The following is a 12,007-nucleotide window of genomic DNA, read 5'->3' as shown; positions in this document are numbered from 1 at the left end:
GTTTTAGTAAAAGGATACTCTTATGGGATCATGATACAAGCAGTAACCACATATAAAACAGCCTGTTTGGTGGGGGAGGGGAGAATCTCAGTTTAGCCCAATTAACTAGAAACCAAATAGATGGGTGCTATTGTTATGATCATTTATGGAGATTCTCAGTCATCCAGGTCATGGTTATTCCAAAGGTATTTTTTTCTAGAGGCAAATGGATTTTCTTTGTTTTTCCTTGAAGACATTTCACTTTCTCATCCAAGAATCTTCTTTAATTCAGAACTGAACTTCAAGAAGCATCTTCAAGGAAAAACAAAGAAAGTCCAGTTTCCCCTTGAAAAAAGCATGTTATAATTGTTGTTGTCCTTTGCTGACAGTATACATATCTATTATTACTATTATTTCCAGGTGGGATTTTTTAAAAGTTTTTAATCCTTGTTGGTTGCCCAAAGTTGCTAAAGTTGCAAGATGAATTGCCATATAATAAAAACAGAAGAAATTAACTCATGCATTCATGTCCATGTTTTAGAATTTCCAGACCTCAAACATCTCCATCCTAATTCTGTACATCACCCTAAAGGAAGGTGTGTATTCTAAGTTTAGCACACACAAAAAATGTCTATTTATGAGAGTTCGTAATTTTTGCTAAAGAACAAAGTTGTTTTGAAAACTTTACTTTCATTTTCAGGGTTCTAATCATATTCCTTTAATAATTTTTAACATTATTGGAAATATACTACACACTTACATTGTAAAAGGACTAATTCAAGAAATAAAACTTCAATTGTAAAGTGAGTTTGCCAGGATCAGTCCCAAAAATTATTATATGATATTATACACCAATATTCAGGTAAAAGTAAGCCATTTGGAGCCAAATAGAGAAATATATTAGACTCCATTTCTAATTGAGGAAGTGACTTATGTTGGCACCTGTTTTATAGTGAAATTACTAGCAAAATGTAGGGGAACCTCAACTGTTGCTAAAGTAATAGCTAGTGGAGTAATTTATCAAATGCTCTAATTAAAAAAAACAGAATAATTGGCAAAACAATAATTAGCAAAATAATTCACAAGGAGCCCCTAGAAAAAGTCACACATAAATATATAAAAAAGTAATAGAAACATATATTTATCTGGATAGATAATTTCCAACTTCAGACTAAGAAACTATTTTTAAACACTCATGCAGACAGAAATGGGAACTGCCCTCACAAATCCATGGAGAAATCCTTTATTTTAAATAAAACCCTGTCTGTGTAAATTTAAAAGTGAAAGCAACTCTAAAGTGTTCTAAAACTGCTGGTGAGAAAGACTATTTAAGAGTCACTCATAAGAGCAATGTTCTGTGTAGCTCACACTGAAAATTGATAACATAGCTCAATATATTTTGTAAGTACTACACTATGTAAGAGACTTCATCTGTAAAAAATATCCTATGTATTTCAAGTATGAATGTCTATCATAAGTCAAGTTTCCGGATGCCTAAGCATGGTATGTAACCGCAAACCTGTTATCAGCTAGCATCTCTGACAGGTGCCTGGCAAAAATCCCTTCAGATATTTCAAACACTTTAAATAGTACACACACTGAATGTTTTTCAGTCTAACAAGAAGCAAGATGTTAGCAAGTGACAGTAGAAACTTTGTTTATAATTTGTTGGATATTAGAAAAACAAGTAAATGATAAATATACTTCCAAGAACGTCATTAATTTGTGTTTGTTATTTACAAAATACCCAGCATTATTATAGTGCTGTGTTTAAATAGGCCTTGTTTGCCCATTTGCAATCTTAAAATTAATGCTTTAAAAATAATGGAGTTGTTTAGACCCCCAAAGCTCTTTGAACTGCACTATAAATAAGAATCATTTCATCCTCCATTTACTCTTTAATAATTATGAAGTCAAACAGCTTTGAGCATTTCATTCTCCATTGCCTTTTCAAATTTTTAAAAGTATATGTTTAAGTCATGGAATGGCAAGGATCTGATTAGGTCCTTTTAAAATGAATTGGAACATCAAATGCAAAAATGTCCAAGCTAACTGGCTTAATTTCTAACCCTAGCAACTTCTCAAAATGAAGTAGAAAAAAATAATTCATTTGTGTGCATCAAAAATTTACTGTCTTTCTGTGTGTACAGTTATATAAATTTCCAACGGACTTATTTTTTAAGAACATATATGGCTGTACTGTACACTGCAAATACCACAGCAAAATGCCAGGAAAGAATCTTTATCATTCAAAGTTTCTTATTTGTAATAAAAAGATATAGGAGTATCTGACTCTCATTATGTATTATAAACTGATCATTTCATTACAATATACAGGTAAATAATCGTCATTACCAGCTTTTTACAAAGGAAGGAAGGTTCAAGCAGTTGATCATTTAGTATGCATTAAGCTGTGTTTCTCTGTCTGAAAAACTTTTAAGATGTGAAGTCTTCAACTACAGCCTGAGGACTTCTAGAAATTGAAGTCCACACATCTTACAAATTACAGTGAGAAACACTGCACTAAGCCAATCCAAAGGTTTAACACCTTTTATTTCTCTATTTGTAATAGGAAATAGTCATAAAATCACTTCACAAAAAGTTTGGTGTCATCTAATTTTAGCTATGCAATGGCAAAGTAGATTTTGGAAATTGCAAAACATATTTGAGAGCTTATTGGAGTGTCGTCAGGTGGCCCATGCCTATTATATACAGGGAACAGCTAGCAAAATTTCAATACTTTCAAATGTAAGAGATCAGGGTGATGGAAAGTTAAATGCAATTTTTTTCTCAAAAAGGGAGAAAAGAAGTTAGTGAAAAGAATGGCACAAATCACTGCCACAAAGAGAAGATTACACGTGGCCACATTTCAGATACAGAAAAGCGGTCTGAGAGAATTAAGATGACCCAATTACTGTGACAACTAAAAGAAAGTCACAATAATCAAGACTGGAAATAAGAGGATGAATTAATGCTGAATAAATCAAAATTGTAGGGTGGAATGAAAATATACTATAAAATATGAGAGGAAAAAGGTAAACAACTTTATTGCAGTAGGACAAAGTGGTGTCGAAAAAACTGAGCAAGGGAAATAAAAAAACATTGTGATGTAGTGAGGTAGAGGGGAATAACAAACACTAACAAAAGAGGGAAGGAAAACATTAACAAAGTCATTGATTTGCTATCTCTGGAAAACAAAAGATGAAGGCTTAAAAAGCTTTATACCAAGTACCTTCCTAAAGATGATTGTTTGTTCCGCTCTCAATGCTGACTGCACACCATGTACTTTAGCTGCTGCTATCTATCCACAAACTAGAAATATCACAAAAACTGGGTTGGCAGGAATTGCAAAAAATGCAACATTGGGGTGGAGCCACTTAGCATGATCTTGTTCCCATATTGAGATAAATACTTTGTATACTTTGGGAGAGCTGCAGACCAAAATGTCCGCAAAACTCCAAGGTGGGGAAGATCTGAAGTGGATTAATATAAACAGCAATGCTGGTGTTTATGGACAGACTGTAGCTAAGTCATCTTGCATGGCATATTGGACGGCTAGCAAATATGTAAAGGGATAGTTAAGGATGTATCAATGAGGAAACCATAGAAAGCAGCACCAAAATACTGACAAAATGAGAAATTATTAATCAAACGTGTTATACAATAAACAGCCAAACAATATATAGCGAAAATGAAGACTTGTTGATCTGCTGCAAAAATATTGCTGAGGGGGGAAAAAAATCAGGCACACTCTGTAAAATGAAAATTCTGAAAATAAGATCAGAATCTGTTTATAAGATCTAAGAAGCAGAAAAAACAAGGATGGAATATGCTTGAGAGCACTAACACGAAGTGAATAGAGCTATGCAGCATTTAAGATGCAAAACAAAAGGGTGCTTTTGAGCTTAAAGGGACAGCATGCTCTCAAACTCCTTGAAGTAACTCTCCCACCCACCCCCCTTCTCATTGTTCCACTGTCTCGAGAAACGATGGATTTAAGCAACTGGCGACAGATGTTTTGTGTACATCCTGCCTGCTCTAGAGCACTTTTGTGGCTTAGAATCCAAAGCTTTGTTCAACAAGAGATAAAGGAGTAAAATGGGTAAAAATAAAGGGGATAAATATGCATAGGTGACCAAGAGAAAGAAGAGAACTGGAAGTCAGAGAGCACGAATGTGTAGTAGAAAGGAGAACTGAGAGAGTAAGCAACTTTCAAAAAGAGAAGGGGTTATCAAGCAGAAGAGAAAATATATTCTCATTGGAAGAAAAGAAAGATAAACACCAACCTGAAAAGGTAACAAGAGAAAAACTGCACATGACATTATGGTAAGTTAATGATAAACAAAGACAAGAAGGAAACAATGTGTCCCTTTAATACTGCATGCTATTTCTGCTGACTTCCGTCTGCCAGCAGTTTGGCAGTTTGATTCTGACTGGCTCAAGGTTGACTCAGCCTTCCATTCTTCTGAGGTGGATAAAACGAGGACCCAGATTTTGGAGGCAATAGGACTGACTCTGTAAACTGCTTAGAGACAGCTGTAAAGACATAAGTCTAAGTGCTGTTGCTATTGCTATTTCAGAATCTTATTGAGTCCAACAGCAGTAAGGATGTAATACTATGGGATAGGTTTCTCAACCTTAGCAACTTTAAAATGTGTGGACTTCAACTCCTAGATTCCTAGGTATTCTGGGAATTGAAAGCCATATTTCTTATATCTGCCATGGTTGTGAGGGAATATTAATTTACATATGATTGCATATACACATATTTATTGCATTTAATGTTTTCTGTACATTTTAACCAATCTTTATATTTTTCAATGTTCAGTCATGATTGTAAAATACTGGTAAGCTGGCATGGAAAATGTTGTTTTGAGGCATGTATTTTTAAAACTGATTAAATACAGTACTGTGAAAGAAAAATTAGAGTCATCAATATGCTTCACCTGTATATCTTCTTCTTCACATTCCTTTTTATATTTCCTTGGAAGAGTCTCTACTTCTCGAATATCTTCCAAAGTAACTTGCTGAGGAAGGACCTCAAATAAAGATGTCAAATACATAATAATAGATTTCTTATCAGGAAGCTGTACAGCAACATCTGAAAACAGAGCATATACATGGGATACTTATTTAATGGCTATGCAAGATTTCCAGGCTAAAGTTATGACAGAGCCATAAAACTACACTCATTATCTTCCAGTCAATAGCTTCAAAATAGCTATCCCCCACAAAACACAATAATTCAGCAAAGCAAGTACAAAACCTGAATTACTAAACTGAGAACCATCACTTCTCTATTATCAAGTTTTACCATCATAACTATCCTAGCAGATGGATTTAAATCAATTTTTAAAAAGCACAACATGAATAACTGCAGGATATGCAAACTATCTATTAATGTTTAAACATCTATAACAAGGGCAGACAAACCTATTTTATACCTTGGACCTGGGCCCAGTTTCATTTATTTTGAAACTTTTTTGATCACTGGGGAGCCAAGATAATTTGACTAGCAATGTGGCATATCACTATAATTTCCGATATGCTTTTCGCTAGTGATTGGTGTTTTAAGAGAGATTAAGGGATAAAACATTAATGTGACTATTTTGCTTCATTTTGGGGGTGGGGGAAATGTTATTTTGTTCATTTATATTTTATAAATGCAGAGGACTAGTCAATATGAGAACTATGTGTCCATGCAATTGTTCTGATGTTCCTTAACTAATTAACCATTCAAAAATCATTAAAACTGAGCAAGAATCAATCACATTTCTAAATTTAGCTGTATAATCTTTTGAATGTTCTTAAAATCGCCCAATTGTGCTACAAAACTGCATAATGCCACAGGTAAGGGGTCCCTAATTTCTTATCAAAGCAACACTGCCCCCTTTCATCTTTAATATTCTCTACCTCTAACAGAAAGAAATTATGAAGCAGTTATACAGTATTCTCATATTTATACCTTCAGGGTCTAGCAATTTTTCTATTCCCAAGTTATTTTTAGCTACGTTGAAGGCATGTTCTAATCTTTCATGTTGAGCCATTTTGGTGACTTTATCCCAGCTGAAGAGTTCAGGTCTAAAAAAATATATGATTTTTTTTAAAAAAGCAAAACACTTGTATGAATTAGATATAACAATAAACCCAAGTAAACAGCTTATGAAGACATCAAATTCTAAACAATTGCTGACATTTTGTGGAAAGAGAAACAATGGGAGATTACATAACTATTCCCTAGAAATGTAGGCCCCCATAATTCAATAAGAAGGTTCCTTCCAACTAAGCGGATTTTCTTAGATGTATTATTTATTTGTTTTTCTTTCTTCACTCTTAATATAAAAACATGAAATTAAGAGATTTGTGGGAACCAATAATATAATGCAGGGGTGTCAAACTCACAACAACACATCATCACGTAATATATCATAACTTTTTTCCCCTTCGCTAAAATAGGGGTGGGGATGGCCAGCACATGATGGATTCAGCCCGTTGGCCCAAGTTTGACACCCCTGATATAGGGCATTGTAATATTCAATAGTGCTTATGTTGTTTTCATAAATACTAAAATGATGACACTGAATAGCTAAACATAGGGTTGAAGCACATGTTTATGTAAAGGTAAAGAAAAAGGTTCCCCTCGCACATATGTGCAAGTCGTTTCCGATTCTAAGGGGCGGTGCTCATCTCCGTTTCAAAGCCGAAGAGCCAGCACTGTCCAAAGACATTTCCCTGGTCATGTGGCAGGCATGACTCAATGCCAAAGGCACACAGAATGCTGTTACCTTCCCACCAAAGATGGTTTCTATTTTTCTACCTGCAGTTTTTTTACATGCTTTTGAACTGCTAGGTTGGCAGAAGCTGGGACAAGTAATGGGAGCTCACTCCATTACACGGCACTAGGGATCCGTTATGTTATGTACATAGTATGCAATATGTACTGTTCCTGTTCTTATTAGAACCCATGTACTTTCTCTGCTTCATGGAAAAGCAGAGTCCGCTACATGCTGTGTATGAAACGGAACATGTTTCAACCACTTAGAATAATTTCAGAGTTGTTCAACTGGTTTCAATGACGCCTAGTCCAGATTATATTTGCAAGGAATGAGGCCTATGAATCCATATACCCTCAAAATGAATAATTTTCTTTATGCAAATAGATGGTGTAGGACAGCGATGGCAAACCTTTTTTGGCTCGCATGCCATAAGTGGGGGAGCGCAGGGAGGGGTCGTGTGCGGGTGTGCTGTACCCATAATGCAATGCGCAACCCCACCCACCCCCCATGCAAAAAATGGCTTTAAAAAAGGGTGAACTGACAGGGTAGCACCTTGCATGCCCTGACAAATGGCTCCGCGTGTCACCTGTGGCACGCATGCCATAGGTTCGCCATCACTGGTGTAGGACTTCAATTAGCACATCATTACATTATCAGATTTTCAAAGAAAAAATGTTTATTATATCTTTCCATGTAAAACTAGAAAGATGGGTATTTGCACTTCATGTTTTCCATGTTTGTTCTTTAAAAGAATGACAGAAAATTATTGCCTTCTCACAAGAATTAGAAACCACTCAATTAAAACATGCTCTGTTTTCTCTCAATCTAACCTGTGCCAAATGGCTTTAAAATAATTCCAAGGATTATTTATTGAAAACTAAGGTCAGGTTTTTTCTGCTCTGTAACGAAATGCTACACTGATAAATTTCCCCTCCAGTACAACAATATTACATATGCTGGCAAGCAGCCACCTACCTATGCCTGTGGATCAATGCATTGAAAGCAAGCCCATTTGTCCAGCTGGTGGTGAAATTCAAAACGTTAACTTCATTATATGACTTTGTGGACTGCCGCACCCAGCTCAACAAGATCTTTTCACTATTGGTTTGCTGTAATTCTGACATTATATCTTTCATCACATCTTTAACCTAAAAAGAAGGGTTCAAGATCCATAAAAAAGAATTATGTAAAGGTAAGGGTTCCCCTACACATGTGTGCTAGTCGTTTCCAACTCTAGGGGCAGTCCTCATCTCCGTTTCAAAGCCAAAGAGCCAGCCCTGTCTGAAGATGTCTCCATGGTCATGTGGCCAGCATGACTAAATACTGAAGGCACACAGAGCGTTGTTATCTTCCCACCAAAGTGATCCCTATTTTTCTTCTTGCATTTTTTACATGCTTTCGAACTGCTAGGTTGGCAGAAGCTAGGACAAGTATAGGACTCCGTTACACGGCGATAGGGATTCGAACCACCGAACTGCCAACCTTTCTGACTGACAAGTTCAGCGTCTTAGCCACTAAGCCACCACATCCCTACAAAAACATTTTCTCAATCTTACCATTCAAACAACACTGCAAAGTGTTAAATATTAAAAATAGATATTGAATTATGCCATACCAAAGCAAATAAAGACTCAAAACATTATTTCTATCTAAATTACACCATATATTAATTCTTCTGTTTTACACTTTAATCGAAGTTCTCTGTATTTCTTAATGAGATTTGCACATTAAGAAAACTGTAGTACCTGCCCTAAAATCCTACTCTGGTTCCCAAGCTTGCAATCAATGTCTTCCATTAACAAATTATTTAGCCTTGGAATCCCATTGAATAGTTTTCTTGGATATTTCTACAAGGAATCTGATGGTTTCTTATAATTAAAATACAGATGATTTTTTTATATTTCATTAGAAACATTTAGGATGCCATCAGCTGAAAAAGCAGTAGAATTTGGAGGTGGAGAAATTGTTTCATAAACAAACAAATCAAGCTTGAAGCATCCCATTCTGAGTTCACAACAGGTTGTTCTGACCTCATTATAAGTGTTCAGAGATTTTCCATCCAGGCCATAAATATTTTGAGCACAGTATACTTCTAAAACAACATAAAAATGTTTTCAATAAGATCACTTTACTGAACTGAAAACAGTATATTTCAAATTCAAAACCTATGCTAACCCACTAGTATAAACCAATCTTGAACTGATAAGGTATGACAAATAGTTCAAGTTCCTTCTTTCACAGTTATAATGTATTGAGTTACAAACCAAAATTAGAAATGCAGCATTGGATTTAACAAATCAAACTTTCTGTTCTGTCCAATATACCTAAATTTCAGATAGAGATTCTCTAATGGACTCAGTGGTAAACTATATTAATCACTTTAAATGGATCTCATCTTTATCATACATATAAAATCTGGTTCCAATGACATTTCCAGCCCTAATTTCAGACTTACATAAAAATCTATCTTCCTGATCCCTTCCAGATGCGGTAAAGAAATCTAAAGCAGTTGTTTCCCATTTCATTTAAACAAAGGGGCAAACAACCAATTCCTATGTTGTCTAAATTGAGGACATTCTGGTTTGTTCAAATTATTAATTCAAAATCTAGCTTGCAAATTCTTATAATTAATTCATTTAAAAAATAATTTCTATTTTATAAATATTAAATTACATAAGTTACATTATTATTATTACATGATCTCATTACCCCTCACGAACTACCTGTAATGTCCATATGGACCAACTGTAATTACAGACCATAGACTGGAAATCATTGTTCTGAACATAGCACACAAAGAAGATGGAAGAGGAAGCCCAGAAATTTCAAAGCCCATAGTCATTTTAAACACAAACCTGTAGATTAGCACCAGATACAAAAATCTTTATGCATGGCATCTTAAGGGACCAGCGAACAGAGGAAGCAAATAACAAAATGTGCATCGTGTTGCAATGTGAATTCTGCCTCTATAGCACAGGATTTGCAATGTAGCATACAAGTATGTAAAGGATGGACCTGAAAACTCTATAAGAAGTTTCACACTACGTTGCAAGTTGTTGCTTAGAGAAGTGTTTCTGAACCTTGGCCACTTTAAGATGTGTGGACTTCAACTCCCCAAATTCTCCAGGCGGGTGGGGAAGTCCATACATTTTAAAGTGGCCAAGGTTGAGAAACACTGGCTTAGAGTACCCAGAAATTGAAGGCCGGTTGGTCATCTGCCATGAAAGTTCTATAGCATCCCCAGCTGATATTCCACCAATACCCATCAATGCATGCTACTGCAAAATAATGATTCACACACATGGGCTGAGAAAAGGCATCAAATCTGCTCACCTGCCAGTGCAAAATTACGCTCCATAACAATCCAAGTGTCAATTTGTGATTTCCATCAACAATGTCTGTCCCTCCTATGTTCACCAGATCCACCTGGAAATATTATCAAACAATAAAAATGTCTTCTTAATCAAAAGCATGCAAACTTTAAAGGAACTAGTAGAAAGTGGGGAATAGAGAACCAATGGCCTCCCAGCTGTTACTCTACTATAACTCTCACCATAGTGTCTCACATTCCCTGAATCAGCTATGTAACTTAATGATTTAATTGTACGTGAATAATTTAATTTAGATCAAATGAAGTACTATATAATGTGCTGATTTTAATATACTGACAATATGATCAGTTGTGAAATTAAAAAAAAATACTACTGGCTTGGTGGACATGGCAGGGGAAGGATACTGCAAAATCTCCACTCCCACCCCACTCTGGGGCAAGCCAGAGGTGGTATTTGCCAGTTCTCCAAACTACTCAAAATTTCTGTTACCAGTTCTCCAGAACCTGTCAGAACCTGCTGAATTTCACCCCTGAATATGATGATCAATTCACAGGAATTTATTTTCTTTAAAAAATATGACACCAGCAGGAGGATGAGCATATACTATAAAGGCATAAATAATGAATAGAATATAAGCAGGTGGCAGTTGTGATCAGGAGGGCTTTTTACAGCCTTACTCCCTACTCAGAGTTATGCTATGCTCTAGTCACCTCCCATCTTGGCTATTGTAATGAGCTTCTACATGGGGCTACCCTTGAAAAGCCCCCAGAAGCTTCAGTTGGCTCAAAATGTGGTGGCCCACATGCTTTTGTGCAAACCTAGACGTGCACATGTGTCACCTCTCCTGGACTGGCTGCTTCCGGGTCAAATTCAAGATGCTGGTTGTCACCTTCAGAGCCCTACATGGCTTGGGGTCAGAGTATTTGAAGGACCATCTTATCCCAGTCATATATACCTGACCTACAAGAATAAGGAGGCAGGAATGCTAAGGGTCACCTTAAGGAGGACCATCTAGGGCAGGGATGTCAAACTCAAGGCCCTGAGGCTAGATCCAGCCCACAGGATGTTTAGATCTGGCCCATGGAGTCACCCTGGAAATAGTGAAGGACCAGACCATGATGCCTCTGCCAGCAAAAAAAGAGCTCAGGAGGGCTGTGCACAGCCATTGCAAGCTCTGTTTTTGCTGGCAGAGGGTTGCTGGAGGCTGTTGCAGCCAAAAATGGAGTTTGGGAGCCCGTTTTTGCTGGCAGAACGCTCGGGCTGCCACAGATGCCCCCAAGATGAGTGGTATCAATCTGGTCACACCCACCTTGGCTACGCCCCCCCATACCCTCAAGGTCAAAAACAACCCTAATGCGTCCCTCAATGAAATCGAGTTTGAAAACCCTGATCTAGTGGGATCAAGAAGAAAAGCCTTCTATGTGATGTCTTCCTACTTGTGGGAACATCATCCCTGAGGAAATAAGATTGGCCCTCACTTTGACACTTTTTCACAAGCTCTGAAGACATAGTTCTGCCAACAGGCTTGGACATTCCAGAGTGATATGGAGCCCATCAAGCAGCTTTTCTGATTGTTGTCACTAGGAAGGTTGAGGTGGGGATATTGCTTTTGTACCCTCTAAGCCAGTGGTTCTCAATCTGTGGATCGCGGCCCCTTTGGGAGTCGAATGACCCTTTCACAGGGGTCGCCTAAGACCATCGGAAAACACATATTTTCGATGGTCTTAGGAACCAAGACACCAATTTTATGGTGGGGAGTCACCACAACATGAGACATTGGGAAGGTTGAGAACCACTGCTCTAAGCCATCCAGAGTTATAAAGAGTGAATTGGGTGTCCATATAAATTTTCATAAATAAATAAATCAAATCTATATAAAACTCCTTATCTTTCATTTTTTGCAAAATAAAAATTCTCATG

General features: G+C 36.7%; 1 protein-coding gene across 1 annotated transcript in view; it reads right to left on the bottom strand.

The window, feature by feature from the left end:
• Window positions 1-12,007, bottom strand: part of LOC116507151 (utrophin-like) — a 121,256-nt gene that overhangs the window by 25,676 nt on the left and 83,573 nt on the right. The window contains 4 exon segments of the mRNA XM_032215105.1: window positions 4,926-5,080; window positions 5,945-6,060; window positions 7,731-7,903; window positions 10,089-10,181. Coding sequence (XP_032070996.1) covers window positions 4,926-5,080; window positions 5,945-6,060; window positions 7,731-7,903; window positions 10,089-10,181 — 537 coding nt within the window.

The sequence above is a fragment of the Thamnophis elegans genome, chromosome 4 (genome assembly GCF_009769535.1).
Source record: "Thamnophis elegans isolate rThaEle1 chromosome 4, rThaEle1.pri, whole genome shotgun sequence".
In the NCBI taxonomy this organism is placed as follows: Eukaryota; Metazoa; Chordata; class Lepidosauria; order Squamata; family Colubridae; genus Thamnophis; species Thamnophis elegans.
Note: the sequence above shows the minus strand (reverse complement) of the source record. Positions and strands in the feature narration are given on the sequence as shown.